General features: G+C 36.9%; 1 protein-coding gene across 1 annotated transcript; it reads right to left on the reverse strand.

Annotated features, from left to right (window-relative positions):
* Positions 1 to 1,918: 1,918 nt before the first annotated feature.
* On the reverse strand, positions 1,919 to 21,345 carry Poxm (Pox meso). Its single transcript, XM_053757886.2, has 5 exons — positions 21,199 to 21,345; positions 4,633 to 4,786; positions 4,147 to 4,279; positions 3,522 to 3,770; positions 1,919 to 2,804 (listed from the first exon to the last, which is right to left on the reverse strand). The coding sequence occupies exons 1-5, from the start codon at positions 21,278 to 21,280 to the stop codon at positions 2,721 to 2,723; spliced, it is 702 nt and encodes a 233-aa protein (XP_053613861.1). The 5' UTR covers positions 21,281 to 21,345; the 3' UTR covers positions 1,919 to 2,720.
* Positions 21,346 to 22,525: the final 1,180 nt, after the last annotated feature.

The raw sequence follows: 22,525 nt of genomic DNA on the forward strand, positions 1-22,525 counted from the left end.
TGATAATTGTTTTTTTCCCCTATAAGTCTGGCAAAATGTGTGGTAGCTTATCGGTACGCGGGTCTATTAAAAAGTTAAAGTCAAAAACTTTTTGTTGTAATTTGAACTCACAGTGACATCTTACGGCGAGTAGCGACATAACTTAAAAATCGTCCTACTAGTTTCATCAAAGTGGCTACTCCCCGCTAGATGGCGGTATCAGTACTTTAACCACATTGTTTAAATTGTTCGTTCACAAAATAGACGGTACCTATTTCTCGATACGATGCATCGAGCTCTAGGTCATAGTCATATTATGCTTTTAGGTTCTAAAGTTTAGGCTACAGTCTAGTTTAGTTAAGATCGGCCAGGCAGGAGGCGATTTGGGTTTGTAGGTTGGCTGGGTGAGACCACTACTCAAAAATCTAATTGCATGAACAAGAAGTGTTTTACCATTTTTTACCATTTATTAATGTAAACTACAAACAGAGCGACGTGAAAAAGTGCCTGTGAAGGCCTAATTTCTGAATAAATGATTTGATTTTGATTTTGAGCTATATACGCTTTTATGTGTATTAAGATATATAAGGGTGATTATATCCTTCACCTCTGCCGCGTACAGTGGTTCCAAATGCTCCGATGCTTTACGAAAGATGAAGAATGAAATCGATCTAACAAGCATTACTAAGTTTACCGCGGTATCCTCAAAAGCTTCAAAAGGTCAAATATGATTTATGCTTCATTGGAAACCAGCCTATCGGGTGTCAACACTGAGGCGCCACATAATCTACGATTCGGGAATCGAACCGCGACTGGGCGGTGCCGAGACAAAGCCGCCGCTACACGTGCGTGTCACAATTTGATGCGGAAGGAAAAAATATTCGCAGATGTGACGGGTCAGTTACTGATCTTGACCAAAAATGGCAAGCCTTTGTGGCAAGAGAGAGACCAACATTGTTTAAATGAGCGTCTTTCGGCATTTCTTCTTTGCAGTGGTCGTTCCGAAATACTAATAGTTTGTAGCTTCGGTAAATATTATTTAATTTTGAATATGACGTGAAAACGTCCTGTGCTTATCTACGACTACGACAAATACAGAAATTCAGTTCAGACATTATGCAATAGCAGTAGTGGATCATGCAGATAGGTATGTTATTTTCAATTTTTTTGGCATTCTAGTCTTGAAATACAAAAAAGTTGGAAGTATTGGATCTCCCGTTGGATGCCCGTAGGTAAGTATCAGTTTCTAAAAAGCCTGTCTTGGTTTTTTGTACTTTATTGTAACGGGAACACAGACATACATACATACTCTAAGTAATTACCAAAGTATGATTCCCAAGATGTCCCCAAAGGATTCGAATCCGCATCGTTGGCAAGCCTAGACCACCGGGCCATGGGGGCTGGTCAAGCAATCTTTTATTTGCAATTTGCAAGAAATCTGAGCTGTACAGCTCAGGCGTCTCGATTTGTCCATTTCATGGCACCAACCAGACATTTGCCACAAAGCAGCCGCCCGATTTTTAATTACAGCCAGTCTCGAATGTCATTTTAACAGTCGTAAGGTCCGCCATTTTCTTTTTTGCTCCCGCGCTTTTTTCAGCGGCTCGCACGGCCGCCGCGCGCTCGTAAAATTTGTTATTAATACAGTAAAATTTCGGATTAGGTAGTATTAAATTCGAAACAAAGCAAGGATTTAATTGGTGATACGTGTCCGCGGCCATATTTGTTCTTGGCCCAAGCAATATCCGTTCCTTTATTGTTTTCGGTTGTAAAACCGATTGTGAGGAAGGGGCCACCATTGTAACAGAATCAATTCGCTTTTTTCTCTCTCTGGATTAAATTAAAAGTTTAAAATTAGCTCAAGCTAGGGTATTGTTTAATTAAAACTGTTCCGTTTTTTTATTACTTTGTTGGATTAAAGGTAAATCGAAAGTCGGTATTAATCAGAACAAACCAATTTATTTCTTGTAGCAAAATGGAAAGAGATTTGCTGAGCACATAAATATTTTTACAGACTCATAACATAATACACGTACATACAATAGATTACATAACTACAATATTTAAGTACCTACTGGTAATATTAATTCTAAATCCAACGATAATAATAATATGTACAACATTGCACCATCTTATAATTTACCTCCATACAAAACATAAATAGGTATGTGTGTGTATTTGTTTGACTGATACTCAAGAATTAGATGTAAGCAAGTAACTAGTATGATAACATATTCCTGAAATATAATTTCAGAACACAAATATCACTGACTTTCATTCATATGGTATATCGTCTATACAGGTTGTCTCAATGTACTGCGACTTTTCAAAAGTTTTATCTTTTATCATTATGTTAAATATCCTTGTCTACTTTATGTGTCAGCTTCTTATTTTAATTATTCTTATGTAAGCGTGTGAGATAAGCGGCATGTTGATAAAAAATAGTCGTGATACTATGACGTACTCAGTAGGTATTGATTTCAGTCAAACAAAATCCAAGTCTTTGAACGTTATCTTAACCTATAAAATCTATACTTTCTCTATTATCTTACACAATTTATTTACAGCAAGTAATACTATAATCTGCATCACTGGTGTGAGTATAGTTCTGAAATCACTTCGCTATTCACTATTTTAGCGAAAATCCGATGCGGCAATTCGATGTCGCATGCGGTTTGCTTCATTGTTTTTTCTTTTGTGTGGCGTCGTCACCGCTCGTGATTGGTGGGGTATGCGTGACGTCAGAGCGCATGCGTGTGGTGTGGTGGGGGCTGTTGGTGGGGATGTGGCAACGAGTGGGGATTGCCTGTCGCGTGCTGCCGGCCCTGTAGAAAAAATACTTTAATTTACACTTTCATTCACAGACCTTAAGAGTATTTTGAGTCAAGTCCTTATATTTACAAAATACAAAAGACCGATCAATACCAAAGTTTAATGGGTTCCTATGAACTTTGACCAGTATACAGTACAGATTGTGTTGTCGATTTTGTTTATATCATCAAAGACTTAATATATCAGGAGAGAAAGGGTTAGTCGGTTATATCATCAACATGATCATATTAATATTTACAAAAATTCTTCCGTAGCTGACAGACAGACAACGTAGCTGAAACTACTTGGCTTAGTAAGCTGTATATTGTAAGTAAGTATATAGTTTTCTTGAGAAATGTAAGGTGTAATAAGAGTGATTTCACCATTTTTTTTTGGTTTATTCCCTCGTTTTATTGAGGTTTTAGAAAGGGTACTAGCCCATACAGCCAAGTCTTTTGTATTGAATGTGATTTCACCAAATTGAATTAGGAAAAAGATTGATTTTTTTTGTGGCGCATAAACTAGCATCATACATACCTACTTACACGTTTCATTCGTTTCTGATATATATTGCATTATACGTGTTTTCATAGAATTTCAAGAAGTGGGCCTTCAGACCACACGTACATGTTCTTTCCTAACTTCCTTCGGTCTTCGAGAAAAAACTTTCATTAGAATACCTGAAGTTAATCATAAATACCTGACTAGGAAAGGTGAAACAGATAATATACCTGAAGGTAAACGTAGTAGTCATAAGGCTGGTGCAGGGGCCAGCACCGCTGAGGGGGCACGGGGTACAGCGGGGGCACGGGGTACAAGGTGCCGCCGCCGCCGAGCTTGTTCCTCAGTATCCTGCTGATGCTGGAGACTGAAGGCACGTTGTATTTGTCGCAGACACCGTCAGCGAGCAGTCTGTCGCGGATCTCCCACGCGAAGATGCCGGGGTCTTTCGCTTTCAGCTGTTTTATGTAGGACACCACCTATCGGTTGGAGTTAGTTTTAGAACAGTAAACAATAGAGAGAAAAACACATTCCATAGAAGCTTAGGACGAAGACGCGGCGGGGGAAAAACCGAGTAAATGCTCAGACAACAGAACAAAGAAAAACAAAATGAAATGTATACACGTAAAAAGAGATAGTAACTGAGGTGATTATTTTTAGTTCTATACTCTGCTTGTCTTAATATTTTGATTTACAGATCATGTCAGAAATTGAAACCAATAAGCCGTTAAAGAAACTCGGTATGCCAAATGCCGCGACTGCACAGTTTTCCAATGTATAACATTACCAAAATCTTTACGTGTAAACTGCTCTTTACAAACAGTGTATACTACTAGACTTAGTTAAATGCAATACCTTGGGCGTTGTGACTCTGGGTTTGGAGCCGCCGATAGCACCAGGCAGGATGGAGCCGGTCTCGTGGTACCTCGCCAGGATCTTGGAGACGCAACCGTGGGATACCCTCAACTGTCTACTGATATCACAGGGCCTGCGCAAAATTATAATAACTATTTTAGAAAGGCAAAAAGAACAAGATCCCTAGTAACATCAAGTTCAAATTGCGTGAGGCAAATAAAGCAACAAGGGAAAATCGTGTCATATCTAGAAGTAAAACAATCTGTAATGGTTGATTGCTTTTAAATTTAAAGCATGTTACAGAAAAAAAATCTAATAAAAATAGTAAAAATGATGATATAATTCCTAACAGACGGCATAATGTATATTACACATAATTTGGGTTTTAGTTGGTTCACCTATTACACTAGACTACTGGCAATACTTAGTACAAATCGATTAGCTAGAATGCGAAAACAAGACTGTAACAAAATAAAGGGTACTCACCTAATTCCTAGTTGCGCCAGCTCCACTATCCGTAATCTGACTGCGTTTGGTAAAGGTCTGCCGTTGACGAAAACTCCACCTAATTGGTTCACCTCGCCATACTGTTGCGTGCCGCCGCCCACGCCTGGGTTGCCCATTGCCCCGCCGCTGGGGTCTGGAACAGAAAGATAGCAGTAGCTCAGAGATTGAACGTATCTAGTATTGTAAAGTACTAACGTATTGTAAAAAGAACCTTCCTTATGATGAGAATTGGCTAGATATTGTTTCACAAAGTTGCAAAATATTTCTATCCATGTATAGATAAGTAACTAATTAACTGAATATTATGAAGATAATTAGGATAAATAAAGACTAGTCTTTTTGGAGGGATTCTCAAAATCATATTTGTTTGATTGCTGGGAATACACAAAATAGTCTAGTCATCACAGCGGACAAAAGCTATCAAACAAGATATAGGTGATATCTAATGTTTATTCGATACTAGTAAAACCAAATTAGAAATCCCAGTCGAAACTTTAACCCCGTGTGTTGACATTTTGGCTTAAATTCCAGTGTCCTGTTAATTTGTCACGTCGAGCGGGGCGTGACGTCACGGGACACCCGACACTGCCTTTGATGTGACACACGCCGGCGGCCGTTTTACAATTCAGAGAGAAGTGGGTCGCCCTTAGATAGTTCTAATCATAATCATATTTGTTTTTCTGTTTGTTTATTTGTAGCATTGTAGTTCTCGAATTATATAATAGATTTTGATGCAGTCTTATCTATGTTAAGTAGTTTTAGGGTTGATGTTAATTATGTCCCATGTTACAACGGGCAGTCTTATCTAGATGAATGATGTCAGGAGAACTGTACTTTTTTATTTTATAGATTTCGCAGCATTCTTTTTATTATTAAGGAATGTAGCAATCGTTTTCTCACGATGTCTTCCTTCACCGGAAGTATTTGCCTTTTTTTAACAGACTTTCAAAAAAAGATCATGTTCGGGTGTATATTTATTTATTTTTTCATTAAAAAATCAGCAATCTTCCTTTTAAATTCATCGCATTAAGACTTTCAACAGACGCACAATGTAGGACTTTGTTTTTAATAACACAACAAGATTATGATTACCTATCGGTATATTATTGCCTTTATTATTATATAACGGTATAACTGTAATTCTTCCGATTGCTCAATTTCGTGATAAAAATATAAGATTGTTTTTCAGATTGGACTACAAATTGGAGAAAATTCTAGAGACATTTAATTTTAAAAAGCACTTCTAGATATTACAAGCTAGTATAGGTAATATAGTATCAGGTTGAACAACATAAAGAACATACACGTTTCTCTAAAACATTGCTCTAAAATATATAAAATATGAGTACTTAGTGATTGATTGAGGTTAGGCAAAAATAAGTTATTATATGGACAACACTCAAAAGCCCCCACTAAGCACTAAGTTTGTATAGCGGATCGACGGACACAAACATACAGACGGGCACAGCAAACCTCCTGGGTTTGCTGTGCCCGTCTGTATGTTTGTGTCCGCAGAAAAATATTTGTGATCACTGGTATAAATACTCGCTCGTGCTGGGAATCGAAACCAGGATCTTAATATGGCGGACAGGCATGGTGATCACAAAACGTCCTACGGTCGTCGATTGTAAGTATAGTCCATTTGTTTTGTTTCTTTCATTTGCACTCACCCCTAAATTGTCACCTATTGGTTGACTAGTAGTAACAGCCCTAGGTTACCAATAAAGAGATTAAAAAAGACTTCAATAAAGGCCTATTCTAACCTGGTTTTATATTATACTTTTTACAGTCTCGTAAAATGACTGAATCGAACTACAATAGACGGTGTGCTAACACGTCCGTAATACATGAGAACGTTCACCAAGAAGACTACATATTCCACACGCGGACACACCAGCGAGTTCAAAATCGTTGAGCTTGTAGCCACGGCCGAAATCGGCCGGACATCATCATCTAAATGCAACGTAAAAAAACTAATAATTCCCCCGATGACAGCATTCGTGTTTCGCACTTGGCAAATTGCTTACACCTAACTTAAAGATCCCGGCCGCTTGCAAATGAGTAAGCGAATCAATCTCTCAGCGCGACACGTAGTTTGTAAGTCGCATGCGCATGTCGCGAGCAAAAAGTCGCGTGTGACAAATGTGCGAGAAAAAAGTCGCGTGATGTATCGCGGGTACTCCTCGCTCGTTCGGACGAATTAGTTGTCTAGAATAAGTTTTGTTGCTTCGTGGGATTGGAAAGAATCTTCTTTCTAATTCTGTCTGAATCTGTCTGCATCACTCGAAATCTACTGGACCGATTTGCTTGAAATTTGGTAGGTATGTAGGTACCTTATATACCGGGTTAACATTTCATCCCGGTAAATGGTCAGGTTCCCGTAGGATAATTAAAAACCTAATTATGATTTGAATCAAAAATGCCTCGGAATCCTGGGCTAACATCTTATAGACATTTCATCCCGGAAAATGAGGAGGGTCCTATAGGAAAATTAGACACTTTTCATCCCGGTAAATGTTCAGGTTCCCGTAGGATAATGAAAAACTAATTATGAATCAAACATTCCTCGGAATCCCGGGTTAACATCTTATAGACATTTCATCCCGGAAAATGAGGGGGGTTATGTAGGAAAATTAAAATAACAAACCACGGAGCCGATTTACTTTAAAATTTTATAAAAAGGTGTAAAAAGAATATAAACAAATTGTTTTTATCTATTAAAATCTGATATAGATATAATGGGCGCAGTATGTATCAATATATCAGTATAAAACTCTTCCGTTGTCTGACTGACAGACTACATACACCCGAAACTGCTGGGCGGGAAGCTGAAATTTGGCATGTAGGTGAGCAAAGGGGGTGAAAGGGGTGAAAATCTGTAAATATGAAAGTTCTACACCGTTGAAGTTAGTTACTTGAAAACTTGGTTTTTGGTTGTTTACAACAAAGTTATGAATACGTGTTTCAGAGTTTTCTGAAAATTAACCCTTCAAAAGGGGGGGGTGAAAGATTGTATGCGACTTAATACAATTTTCAATATAAAAAGCAAAATTTGGCACACTTACTTTTTGTAGTAAATAACAGTAATAGTAAATACAAAAAAATGTTTAATTTACGTTTGTGGTTAATAAAAAACCAGGATGTAAAACGTCATGGAAAATGGGACGGCACGCGTTGCTGAAAGCCGGAGTGGGAGTAGGAGCGGGAAATGAGAAGGAGACTCGTAGTGGGAAACAGGACGGGACACATTGCGAAAAACATTATGGCACAATATGTAGGAAACGGTACGGGATATCTACTTTACATTATGTAGCAGGAAGCGGGATTGGACAAGTTTGCGGGACGAGACACGCAGCGGGAAATAGAAAATTGAACTAAAGATGAGAAAAAATGCGAATTTGAATCATATATTTTACCATATTGTTTACCAGTCTTACAGAGTACGCGATAAAAAAAATACTGAGATTTTGCTATGAAATTCACGCGGGCGAAGTCGCGGGCAAACGCTAGTGTTATAATAAAATCTGTTTTTTTTTCTCTTTATGCGTCTATCAATGAGTTTAATTTAGTCCTTACATGCATGTTCATGTTAAAATTCTCACTAAAACCCCATCTATTTCAAGATTGAGCCCAAATTCAACTACCAAGGATGTAGGTAAATAAATTTCCCAAGTATTTTTGCAGGATAACTTTATTTCAAATAAAGTTTTTATCTATCTATCTAGGTAACTAAAGAAGTCATTTAGACAGTATAAATCTACCAACTCAAACTAAAATCATTTATTGGATATCATGTGTTCATAGTTTTAAAAATGACGGGCATGACGAAATTTACAAAAAGTAATGCTCTCATTTGACTTTGTCGTATCAAATCCCCAGCAATCCAGTGACCCGTGACGACCGCCCCGCCCACCGCTCCCGTCGACTGCGCACGCGCACGTGTTGCGAGCTTTTTGCCACTTCCCAGAAAGATCTATACTTCACTGCTGTCACTTCTGTTGTTACTTCAAAGGGTTGCGCCCGAGTCCCAAGTATTTTGGCAGGACAACGTTTTTTAATGTGGTTACTAAGACGAATTTGTTCTATGAAAGAATTTCATTTATTTGGTAAATGAAATGGGTGTGATGTTTGCCGAGCTTGTTTAACCTGGTTATGTGGTCTAGGTCGATATTGTATTTCATAAAAACTATTGATTTGTCCTCGTTCGCTCGGGTAAAACCATAAATATACCTAAACCTTCCTCAGGAAACACACTATCTATTCGTGAAAACCGTTCAAATTTCCATCCGTCAGTTTTTGAGTTTTTCGCGTTCATATAGACAGACAGACGCGACAAGGGTAAGTACTTCATTTTATAGAGGTAAGATATAAGGTATGATGTAAGAATTATCGGGCAAGCCACTCGAAACATTGATTGATCATTCACTACATAAATCAGCGTTTCTGTCTGTCAATTAGCTTTATTGTTGTTGGAACCAGCTGAACCTAATCGAAGCTGACCTTTGTCTGACTGTCTTTGCCAAGAATCTCTGAATATTGGCTGACCAATACGAAGTAAGTATCTAGTAGTTGAGGGAATATTCTGACTTCATGAAGTTTTCACCAATAGATTAAACTGTTCAAGAGGAAGATTTAATTTAAACTGATTATCCTGACAACGTTCAAGATCATTTATTAAAACAGGCCAAGTCGGAACTCGCAAACGAAGATCCCGTTTTACAGTTTTGGTATGGTAAATTAACGTTTAAAAATGTTTATGAATTTATTTTCTGCTCTATTTGTTGAATTATACGATAGTGTTGTCACGGATGCTGCGGAAATAAATAGTGCGGGACAGCGTGTCTTTATCACCAGACATGATGCATTGCTTCCCAACACAACGCAAAATTATTTGTCATTAAAACAATATACTTGTGTAAAATGCGTGGTAAAATATACGAATGATGTAGGTAGATCACATACGTACGATCAACATTTTAGTGATGTCTCGACAACGGGTTAAGAATTCAACGATATCGATAAATATTGTAACTAACGCGAATTTTGACATTTAATTTACGCGACAATCAAAAGACAGTAATAATATTATCGACACAGCTAATTAGTGCATTATCACCACCACACATGGTCGTAGAAAATTAAAAAATCGATAACTTGCAGAGTAAAAAGTGGAACTCGTTTAATTCCTTTTGAGAAGGATTCCTTTCTACATAAACATTTCGTATCAATAAAGCTTGTATCGAAAATTTTGTTACATGTGTCAATTTATCATAATTCATAACGTCACACTTACTTGAGAAATCTGACTTCTGTATTGACAATATCACTCATTATTATTATTTATTGTGGATTAAATATTTCGGTCTTTATAATCTTTATCGCTTGTATTAAATCGTATCTCAGATAAAGCCTAATACATAAAATTAATGCCCTTATACATTTGATGTTGTAAATCGATAAGGTTACATCACTACGCATCAAATATGGGAATCATTTCTTTGAGTCTGCTAATTGGTGTAAGAAGGGGACGGCTATAATTAGACCTGCACGAGTTAGAGCGAGAAAACAATAAGGCGGGAAACATCTTTCTTTACCAGGATAATTTATGAGCTCGCTTTGACGTTTCGCCGTTGACAGTTACTAGTGTTTTCGGCGAATATAAGACATTCATTAATTCAACCGCGGCTTCTGAGGACTTTAATGTTGTGTTGGGATGTATTGAAGTGTTCGCTTGAAAGACTTCGGATTGGTAACAACAAAGGGGGCGATGGTTCGTTAAAAATTCTAGTGCGCGTTGTAGCCATTTTCTCGATATATTAAAAGTGTTCGAGTATACTTTAAGATTCGATTTCAAATGAAATCTCTCCTTTCATGTGGCGATACGACAACGCATAGAAAGATTTCTTGATTAACGATCGAACTAAAAATGCAACAATAAAAACGGCGTAATGCTTATCAAAGTGGTTTTTATTTGTGTTTTTATTTCTCTTTTCGTGTAGCCTTATCGGCTTCCTTGAAAATTTAAGCAAACGCAGATATAAGTACAATTATGTACGTACATAGATCTTAACTCTCAATTTAGAGAATTGTATGTACTAGCTCTATAAGTTCATCTTCCATTCGCCCATTTTCGCCTTACGCTAAATTTTAAATGGTACTAATATAAATCTTAAGAAGCTTCCACACCGCACGTCACAAACAAAGCCAATAAAATATTATAAAATTTTGACAGATTACGCCACATTACATTAAGAATTTCAGTAGAAATTATTATTATTCTTTATGTACCTACCTAGTGTGGCATAATCTGTTAAAATGTTTTATTTTTTTTTTAATTTTCGCTAAGAAATAAAATATAATAAAAATTTAATTTTCCGTGGAATATTTCGGGATAAACGGTCTTAGCTTTCAATATCCTAGGTGTAACGTGATAGACCAAAAAACATTCATATTGCATATAATATTAGAAATATGCTAGACATAGTGTACTTGTTTGCTGTCTCCAATATCAATTGGCATACGACTACAGAGGCCATTTTAAAAGCCAGGTAGAAGACACAAACAAAACAAACAGCAAATGGCAAAATTTGTCCTCGCTCCTGTTTGCAAACATACATCGATTTAACAATCGGTTTAACTTATTTTATCTTTATATAAAAATAATGCTCAACTGAAGATATAATATAGTAGAATATTGGATACTGAAGGTTTTATTGCTACGTGGACACTAGTTTCAGGGCGTCGTAGCCACGAAGCCCCCGTGAGTACGTCTAGATAGAAGAGAGCTGAAATTCAGCTGTCTCACATCTTGAGATTTTTTTATACTACCAAGAAACAAACAGGAATGCGGCCCACCCGATGGTAAGGCGTTTATAGCCACAGCTTATCAACGCCTACAACATCAGGCGTTACACACGTGCGTTGCCCACAGTGAGGCCTAGTATCCTTTGTCACAATACCCAGGTAATCACGCCTCTCTCGCCCTTCAAACCTGAACACAACAATGCAAGCACTACTGTGTGACGGCTGAAACAGATGAAAGTGACTAGTAAGTTCAATTTGGCTTGCAAGAGGCCCGAATATTTGCAAGTTAAATATGATCATCGGCCTTACCGCGTTCCACCATATTAAGTCGACGCAAAAGACAAGAAAGTGTAAAATTTACTTTAATCTTTAATTAATTTACTGCTGTATCGGTGGCGTCTTATTGGTCTTCACAAATATGATTCGCCGAGTCGACACGCTAAGAAAAATAGTATGATATTGTTCCTCCCTATATTCTGGTCTCGATTCAATAACTCCCATCGATAAGCCCACTTGGTCAACAAAGACAAACAGACGACCGTCGAGTCATCGAGAGGCCACACACGTCGACAGAGGCCGACAGTCGACACCGCTCAAATAGCAGCCAGCTTCCGCGCACTTCAGAGGTGAAGCACCTACCTAGATGGCTGACTCGGGGATTGACCACTTTGGACTCCCTTACATATTATAAAATAATGTCGATTCTGTTTCTCTGTATGTACACGACAAATTCAAAAACTACCGTACGGATTTTTGTACGGTTTACACCAATAGAAAATATGATTCCTGTGGAAGCTTTAAATGTTTAAAATGTATCATGGTATCATCCAAGCGAAGCCGATTCGGGACGCTATTTGAATAAACAGGAAGAATTCAAACGATGAGTGTTTGGACATTTCTTATTGGATGTGTCGTTTTTGTCACTGGAGAATCATTTATTGGCCTAAAGGCATCTGACATGGCTTGACAGCCTACTAGTATGCAGGTCACGATGTTATCCTTCACTGGTAGCAAGTGATGGTCTATGAAAGAAAACTGTTAAATATACGAACTTGGGACCTTTCGATCAAAGGCGAGCGTCTTAACCACTAGACCACAAAAACTTTAAACTTAATTGGCTTGACGTCAAAATATTGCAGTACCTTTCGGATGTGGGTATATTTTCTTCAAAGCGCGCCAGCTGTCTTGAAGCCCTTTCAGCCAGTCATTTGTTAACCCCCACCCGAAGCCCCATAATTAGGAGCACACAATGAAAACCAAAGTCAACCACTTGCCTTCAGCTGGCCTTATTAACCCCTATAAACAGTGTCAAACTATTCCCAAACCATATTTCACTAACTGTCTTTCTAATTATATTGGCCACGTGCCGACACAGTCTACTGAAATGTCGAAGATATTCACCCAGTATACAATTAATAGTGAGTGTGATTTGTTAGGCTGTGGCAGTTTTATGGGGTAAGAGGTGATTTTGATTTGTAAGGCTATTTTCGGATTGAGGATGACTGCAGACAATTGGCCAGGTGGTCCACTGTGAGTAATGATGGGCATGTTTAACTTGGCTGTCTGGTGGCAACCTCTGTGCTGAATTTCATTAGTCAACATTATGAAAAAGTTTGGCTGAGTCCGTAAATTAAAAAAAAAATTTTTTTGCCCATATTCTAAGGGATGAACTATGAGAATAGGCTTAGTTTTACGATGCTCTGTGAACAGTCAATCGGGATCGCTCAGATGTGTGACCGAGAAAGAACATACTAAATCTGATAAAAAAACATGTTTTATAAAAATAAAACTAATAACAGTTAATTATTTACAGTAAATAAAATATGATCAGCAGCAGTTTTTATATGTCGACACCATAAACCTAAAAAAGAAATGAAAAGTTTATCATAAGAAAAAATACTTTTTACACAACATTATTATGTCATACAAAAATTGAAAACACGCAAATGGAATTAATTAGCAAACGGAGAAACAAACTAAATAAAACATTCTTTTGAAGTACATTTTCCTTTCTTATATAAAAACTATTTTAACCTCAAATCCCGCTACTTTCGCAAGCGCATCTGCTAAGGCCGGTAGCGGAGTCCCACAGCGCAGCAGTGGGGATTGTTTGCCGCCATTACGATGTTTGCCCTCGGTGGCGGCGGCTAATGCGTGGGCAAACAGAAGCCCACAAGTGGCGTTCAGCTCGAAAGCACTGCCGGGTTGTTGCTTTCTTTTCTATTATTTAATGCAGCAGTTTCATGACTATTTTTCTGATTTCAATATATTTTTTTATTGACTAAAGCGCTAATAAACCAACAAGTTATGTGTCTAGATTATGTCTCTAAAAATATACAAATTATTTAAATTTATTGCGTTTGATATTGTATTTAGAACACGGCCCGTCCGGTCGTTCGTCGACAACATAGAATTTGTATGGAAATTCGACGTATGTCGATATCAAAATCTATGGTACACAACGGAGTAGCTGCGGGCTAAGTCGGCGCAACGGAGCAAAGGGCCTATACTCACTAAATTTTAAAAGGTTTTATTGTCATGAACTAACAAGGTCAAAGTGTCCTACGGATTTGGAGACTTTAAAAAATCTGGGTCCTATAGGTATTATACTAACCTTCATTTCATCCCAACAAAAATATTTACGCCCATAATAGCGAATCCCCGGAACTAAAGCAGTCTTTCATAAGATAAATTCTTTGTTTTATTAATATAGGCCGAGTTCTTTATTTTTTCTCTAGACGTAAGACGTGACTGTTGGGACAATAATAACAGTCGGTAGTCCAGTGGCTATTTGTTGACTCGCTCCGCCGCCCGGCTCCGTCTGACGACCGCAAACAAGCCGCCATGACAAACACACGGCTATTTGTGTGTTTATCCAATATTAACCACCGATATGGTTACGCTGGCGTCCTGGAGGAGACTTCACCTAGTTTTTTTCTCAGCTTCTTTGTCACATATACATATTCACATCATAAATTCACGATGCTAGATGTCAAACTATACTATAAATTAAAATTATTTGTAGGCATGTATGCGTTATATGGCTATTTAAAAACTTTCCAATTTATTTTTTCGCAATAATATGTCTATCTATGTCTGCTTGTGCGTCATATTTTTATGTAGGTAGTTAACTACTTAATACAAAATATAATAAAGTTAAACATAACTGGAAAATTAGATTGTAGTTTGAAAGTCCACCGCCGCGTGTCTGCCTCAAAAACTGCACGGATTTTCTTGTAGTTTTTACCTATACATAGTGTTTCCCGAGGAAGGTTTAGGTTAGGTGTTGTATATATTATGTTTTTACCCGAGCGAAGCCGGGACGGACTGTTAGTCTTCGACAATCAAATCTTCGTTCTTAGGATTAACCTCTTCGTTCTAGATTAACCCTCTGACAAATATGCTCGTAACTTTCAATTCTATGACCCCAAAGTTTTTTTATACTAAAATAGTCTCAATATGTACTCTAATCATTGGTAATTCAATATTCTCTGTAAGTACATGTCCAAACACGTGGTAATGTTACAGTCCCCTGTCAATTTGTAGCCGGCTTGTTTACAATCGGCAAACGATAAACCAAACCATACCAACCTCTAGCTAAAGCCAACAAAAAATTAACTTTTACTACCTTAAAATAGAATTTAGTTTTGTTTGAACTTTTCTCTTAATAAAGCTTTGAGGTAAACTGTATAAATGTAATGTTGTTATAATGTAAATCGCCTAGTTTATCTTTTATAAGTACTAAGTTAATTTTAGAATATGTCGGGAAAATTAGATGTCGGTATTGTAGGTTCCTATATAGGTATGTTTTGGTAATTCAGAAGTCCGACAAAACTTTGATTGCCAGAATTTAAAAAAATATATAGGTACAAATCACACAGATTGTGTCAGACCGAATATAAGTTCGAGACAAGAGTTTAAACTCACAAGACCCAGGTCAATCTGAAAATGTCCCATCCGTGAAGTCCCTAAAATGATCCGTTTTCTTACAATATGTTTAAATCTTTGCGTGCATACGGATATAAGGAAATACCTCTACACGCAATGATTGTGCTTTAAATAATTAACATTTATAGTAATCGCCAGAGTTCTGATCAGAAGGTTGTAATTAGCATAATTGAAGCTAATCAGTGGAAATAACTGATTATGGCTGTATTTGTCGAGTGTCCCAATAGTGGGACCATTAAAATGGCTGATTATAATGATATTTGTCGAGTTAATACATATCTTTACCACATGACCGATTGTTGGTAATATTTAACAATTAGGACACGAAACATTTGCAACAATCGACAGTTAAAATATCGCTATTAATGAGAGTATTTTGGGTTGATTGTAATATATTGTTTGTTACATTTTATGTGTTTTACCGTGATTCAGATCATCATAAAAATACAAAAATATATTTCCCTGATTAAACATATTTTCGAGACCAATTATTTTTTTTATCATTTTGTTAATTTTACCAACGAAATTCGTAACGAGATTTCACAAGTAAAATCAATTTAACTCGAGATAAAAACAAAATTAACTTATCTATAACTACGGAAATATAAAAACTAACAGAACACAGTATATAAAACAAATTGATTATAAAAATACAAAACTTAATTTAAATATAGCCTCTGTATGAAATACATTTGTGTCAGTTTTTATTTTGTCGTAGCGCTTCGTAGGTGAGGCTGTAGCAATCGCTGTAGCAAACCGTAGCGAGCTGTAGCACACAGATAATAGATCGTAGAGGAATCGTAGCTTTATCATAATTATTACATCCAACTTAAAAAAAAAGTTAAATTTAATAACAATAAAACTAGACTAGATTAGACTATGATTTTTGACCCGGAAATTGAATGATTGTTTCCATTTTTGTACGATTCCGAAATAAATAAGGGATATACTTAGTTTCTTCACGCAGGTCTGTTGGCCCGTCTTTCACCGGGAGAGCTCACACATTATTAGTACCTACTATAGAACTGTAATTTTGTAGACGTGTACATATTGATCAAAAATAATAAAAATAAAATACGAGACCAATATCCATTAAACGTATGTTATTCGTATGAATAAAATCATTTAAAAACATTATTATATAAAAAAAACATTCATGGTCTCTGGGGATAGAAATTTGAAATAATAGTAGCCTATATTTAACTCGGGTCTTTACTATATGATACTCGTACCAATTTCATTAAAATAGATTCATCTGTGTGATAGATAGATTTTCGCATTAACATATAAGTATGGAATTGTGGATGTATTCTGAACACTGTACCTACGTTGGACAGTAAGTTGAATTCTCAAAATGCGGCAACTTTGCAAGTTCTTTTAGCGCCCGTGCTGACGAGGGCTGTTCCAGCCAACGTCCAAGCGCCGACGACGCACTTAGTCAGTTGTTTTTTAATAATTTCCGATTAGACTTTGTTTATGTTGGCTCGTGCGCTGACGCGGGAGCTGACCCGGCGACCGGCCCGATAGCCCCAAGCTCCCCTCACGTAGACCACGTTACACTTCAAATGGAATCGCTGCAGCGACCCTGTGGGGGCTGATCTGCATGCATTGGCTAATCTCCAACTAAAGCTACATACTCAGATACATTTTTCTAATGTCAAAAACAAAATTTTATATGAATCTTGTATTGCACTAGTGTGTGGCGTGGTAGATGTCGCCACTTTTAAAATAGGCGAAACAATGATATTATTCAGAATTAAGCCTCAACAGACACTTTTTCACGTCAAGTTTAAATAATACATCAATTTATCTCAAAAAGCTACCAACTACCAGCTACTGAGATCATAAACGAAGCATATCGAAGAGCATTCTTCTCTCCCCGTGTACTTGAGCAATATTTATTTCCTATGGCTTATATGTGTACAGTGTTGAATGTCATAAACTTCTCGTTGCACATAGTATATAGACAAAAACATAGAGAAATAAATTCTATAATTTCTAAGTTTAAAATCGCAATTTAAAAATAATGATAACATAAATTTCGCTGCACTAACTGGTTGGAGCTGCTCGGGGTCGGCCGCCGCTAGTGACGCGCATCGGTTATCGCGTCGATAACCTCTGGCCTTGTCGATAAAGCGGTGCAGCGTTGCGCGCAACTGCCCACTATAAACAGGTAATAAATCATATTTTTGCTCTAATATGGATTTTATTTTTAGGCACTTGAAGCTAAATACGCTTATCTTTTCCCGGTAACATTATTTGGTGATTAGCACATTAATAAATAAACAAAAATAAAAGCAGGAAATTCTGTTCCAGAGGTAGGTTCCGCATGTGGAATTAAAATGACTATAATGATTCAGTACAGTATAGGCTTAGAAATAACTATGAAAGTTACTAAATTTAACTTTTGTCGCCCATATCTGAAATTTAGTCACCGAATATTGCGTAAAGTGTCATTTATATTAAGTAAGAAGTAAGATTAAGACTACATAGTAAGTACTCCGCGAACAGGAAAATATAACTGGAATCCCAATATTGTCATGAATTTTTTAAGCATATCGGCTTCTCATACTTATACCTATGTGAAATTTCGAATTAATAGGACTGTGAAGATTTACGTATCTTATCAACGCAAATTACACACTTTTCTAGCTATAACGACATAAACTGGCAAACATTTTAACATTCTTGAACTTGTGTGCTCAGCTATCGCAGTAGTAAGACATCGGAGGTACATGAATGAGCCGTAGATACTGGCAAGTTATAATAGCCGATTTTCGCTATGACCCGCGACCGACACGCGATTATCGACAACCTGCGTCACACGACTATCGCTCGCGTCTTCCGATGCAACGCGACTGGCCGTTATCTATTATGTAATATAATTTTCTACTTATTGGCAGCCCTACATATATATATTTTTAATTCATAGTTTTTTAAGAACCCTAAATGTTTAGAAGCGTATTAGTAACATTAATAAATTCCGTCTTAATGGTAAGGAATAAAATCTTGTAATAATTTTCTCAAGGCTGAAATAGCTTTAACTAATGAACCACGACCTACAAGAATGGAATGAATAAGATTGGGATAAAGAGTTGAGGAAAACCGTAGGAGTATTTAATTAGTACCATAACTCAAGAAGATACCCAAGTTTTGCCGACGACATTGTAGAAGAAGATGCAATATGGCCGAAGTTCTAATTTTAAGTTTGTTTGTTTTTAATAAAATATATATAAAGTTACGCAAAAGTCGGTAGAACTAAAAGTTTGCTCTAGTTTAAGTACTTAGATATTAGAAACACTCACCAACGGGGCTGGTATGGTATCTTCTCAACGCTTTGGTTTCTCAGCTTCCTTCTGTGTATTTTGACGACCTCGGTTACGCAGTGGTAAAGTGCATGCGTCTGAACCGAGAGGTCCCACATTCGATCCCCGGTCGGGTCATGACGGAAAACGATATTTTTCTAATTGGATGTTTATCTTTATATGTATTTGTTATAAAATATAGTATCGTTGAGTTAGTATCCCATAACACAAGTCTCGAACTTACTTTGGGGCTAGCTCAGTCTGTGTGATTTGTCCTAATATATTTATTTATTTATAATTTTAGTGCAAATTTAAGACGATTTGTAAGTATCTACATCAATTATAAACGACAAATAATTTATACGCGAATTAACTGTTTATAATTGATGTGCTTTGACACACTGCACTGGGCAAGTGTTAGTGCAGTTAATATAACTTTATAATAAAGCAGGCTTGAAAATTATTAGACAAAACGGATTATTTGCTCAGTGATTTAGGCGAAATTTCTAATAATTTAGACCTTTTTATTGATGACTGCATTATATACCTGCTCTGTTTTAATATATTTGGGCTATACTGGAAAATGACGGAGAGGTTAGACAAGAAGCTAAAAGTTGAATCAACTCAGATTGACAGAAATGTAAAGTGACTGACTAAAATCTGCATTTGAAACTGAAGAGTACTTAGTTTCAAAGTCGGTGATACTGTTCGGAACGCTACGCCACAAACGTGGATATATTGCCGACTCCACACTGTCGCCGAACACTTTGCCAAATTTTTGCATTTTGGATTCGATATACATCGCTGGTTTTTCATTGCGGTAGCTAAAAACACTCATACTAATTAGGTACTCAATGTTCACGCATTCGCGTCGGCATGTGTCTGAGTTCAGACCTCATCTTTGCTTATCATCACATGGATTGATACGCACTTAAATTTCACTAACATTATAAAGGCGAAAGCATGTGAGTATGTTTGTTACTTCTTCACGCTTAAACTGTTGGGCCAATTTTTATGATATTTGGTATAGAGGTGATACTTTGGTTCAATACATAGAGTACATTTTATCACAAAAGTACGCGATTTCCGTATGATTCAGTTAAAAAGTCTAAAAGTCAATTGCACTATACAATATTTTTTTTTATTATTTCGCGAGTAACACCGTTGGGTGTCGCTAGTTTGTAGTTTTGTAATAAAAATATAGCAATGTAAAGGTATTCTGAGCTGAAAAGCTGAAATTAAGATTCTGTAAAAGATAACACACGTGGCTATCCATACATGTCATTTATTTCTAATTCGGAACGTGTTAAATATTTATTTATAATAAGATTTTTAACAGGAGAGTGAGTTTAAAGGTAACGCCTATAAATTAAAAAAATAATAGTTGGACTTTTTGGTAATGAGATGAGGAGAAAAGACTATAATAAAACGAACGTCGACTCTGAAGGTTGTTAGTTGTTGAAAAGAGGAAGACAAAAAATTGGTGGGTGGACTGATTGGAGGATGATATGACAGTGTCAAGAGTGAGTGTAGGCGAATAGAAATAAGAGATACAGATCAGATCTGTCGACTTGCTAAGATGATAATACAAAACATCGAATGGAATGTGGAATAGGTATGACCTTAAATAAAACGGGATTAGGCTTGTCAAAGAGAATGCTTTTAATAGTGGACAAGGAACAACTTGAACTTTCAGAAATGTACATTTCTAAATGTGTTTCTAAATGTCTATGGTCTGAATACGTGTATTCACTCATCTAATCTTTCATTGTTTGGTATTAAAACTATGAGAGATTTAGATTTGTTTTTCATACTTATAATTAATCCATTTTGTCCAACTTAAATTCAAGTCCAAACATTTTGCCTGTTACTTACTTATTTAATGTTTCTTAAGTTCTACTACCATTCATGAACTGTTTTATTTATTTAGAGTTTTATAATTGACAATCTGTTGATATTTGATTAATCAGACAGAAGATTTCCTCGACTCTTTTAATTATATCTTAGCAAATTTTCTTTTCGTCATTGATATGATTCGCTAATGAAATAATAGGAGTTTTAGATAGATTGTAAGAAAAATTAATTTTAATTTCTGTTTATGTAATTGTATATGCCTTTTTTTCTCCTGTGGAACGCAAATGTTTGATATTTTCTCCAGGAGAGGCATTATCAGGAACATCAACCTACCAAGTCACATATTTATATGAGGTAAGACACTCAGTTTTAAAATGCACTTTTATGAAAATATGGAGAAGTTGTCTGAAAATTTTAAACTTGTAGAATTGTCTTTAACCTTTCGGCTTCATTCGTTACTCGTTAAAATATTCTCGTAAAATGTGCGGCACACGCAACACACCTGTAAAAAAAGTTATTGGACTAGGTTGCAGAGCGTGTCTGTCCTATAACTTTTTGGCGCATTTTTTTCTTTTTGGATGAGTTGTAAGTACTACTGATTGTAGTTCTCAGAGTACCTAATTGGCAGACTCACCACCCTCCATGGTGTACCCCGCCGCCGCCGCTGCGGCGTGCAGCGCTCCATACTCTTTCCCGTCCATTCCTCCCAACATCATGTCCTCGATCCGAGCTCCGTCACTCACTCACACGCACCATAACAACACTACACGAGCGTCCGCCCGGCCGCGACCATGACATGTGTGCCTGCGCTCGCGCACGCAACCCCGCCCGCGCGCGAAATGAAGCGCAGCCATTGGTGCGTCTCGGCCAATCGCCGCGCTTCATTTCGAACGCTTTCGTTTTTCCATGTCGCGTTCTATTTGAAGCGTGTTGATGCATCTTCCGATTACACCGTTGGATTTTCTACTTTATTGTAAGGCGATAGAATTGAATTTGTGTTTTGTGTTAGGTTATGAAATGTCTGTTTTCCCGTTCGGTCGGTTGCGCACGGGCAGCAGCGCGACGAGAGAAGAGGAACGAGTGTACGCTCGAGTAGGCAGGGTGCGCTATATAGGAGGCTGCCACCTGAGCTATGTACTGTGTTGTTGCTACCTAGTTATATTTCTTTATGTAACCGGCTGGTTACGAGCTCTGTCGCGATGTAATTGATATTTTATGTTCGTTAATGTGAATCGGGAAATGGGTACAATGTATTTTTCAATTTTCTGAACATGTGTTCGCGATAAAGAATAATCGTATATAAACCACTTAGTTAATTACTCTGCGGAAATGCTTCCAGATATTGTATTGTGGGAAACAGCTCCATTTTTTCACATGGCTCCATTATTTACTTGCATTTGCAATACACATTTATTTTTTTGTGTTGCTATGTGTATTTTCATGCCGGTTGACTGCAAAATACTACGTGGGATAGGTCCGCCATTGCCAGTACTTTTTCTGTTTCTTATAAGTATGTGTCTTTGTGTTTTCTTATGTAATAAAGTTACACTTAAGTACATCAAAGAATAACATTAATTTGCGTCACTGGCGTTTTAATTTTACATGTTGATATTATCTGTACCTTTTACACTATATATTAATCTAAGCTTGTTGGTTAGAAAAGAAAATCAATGGACAGAACTTTCGAATAGAGAAAACATAAATATACAACAGTTGGACAAAACTTATCTCAATAGAGATAAAATTAAATCAAATTATTATATATATATATAGAGATAGAATTGAACAAAATTAAAAGCGGCTTACGGAACACATGCCGACAATAAAATGCGGTAGCGTCAGCAAAAACATGACACGCCTTTTTTCAGACGGCTGCGTAAAAACGCTTCAGGCGCACCGCCATTGGGCGGATTTATGTTAATTACCACAAATATGTCCGCAAAAACATCCAGACATGCAAA

The sequence above is a fragment of the Plodia interpunctella genome, chromosome 17 (genome assembly GCF_027563975.2).
Source record: "Plodia interpunctella isolate USDA-ARS_2022_Savannah chromosome 17, ilPloInte3.2, whole genome shotgun sequence".
Lineage (NCBI taxonomy): Eukaryota > Metazoa > Arthropoda > Insecta > Lepidoptera > Pyralidae > Plodia > Plodia interpunctella.

Excerpts from the sequence above, each read along its gene's own strand:
- Poxm (XM_053757886.2), bottom strand. The coding sequence starts at position 21,280 with ATGATGTTGGGAGGAATGGACGGGAAAGAGTATGGAGCGCTGCACGCC. Across the intron at positions 4,280-4,632 it reads CTGGCGCAACTAGGAATTAG|GCCCTGTGATATCAGTAGAC; the intron begins GTGAGTACCCTT and ends AATTTTGCGCAG. Across the intron at positions 2,805-3,521 it reads ACTACTACGTTTACCTTCAG|GGCCGGCAGCACGCGACAGG; the intron begins GTATATTATCTG and ends TTTTTTCTACAG.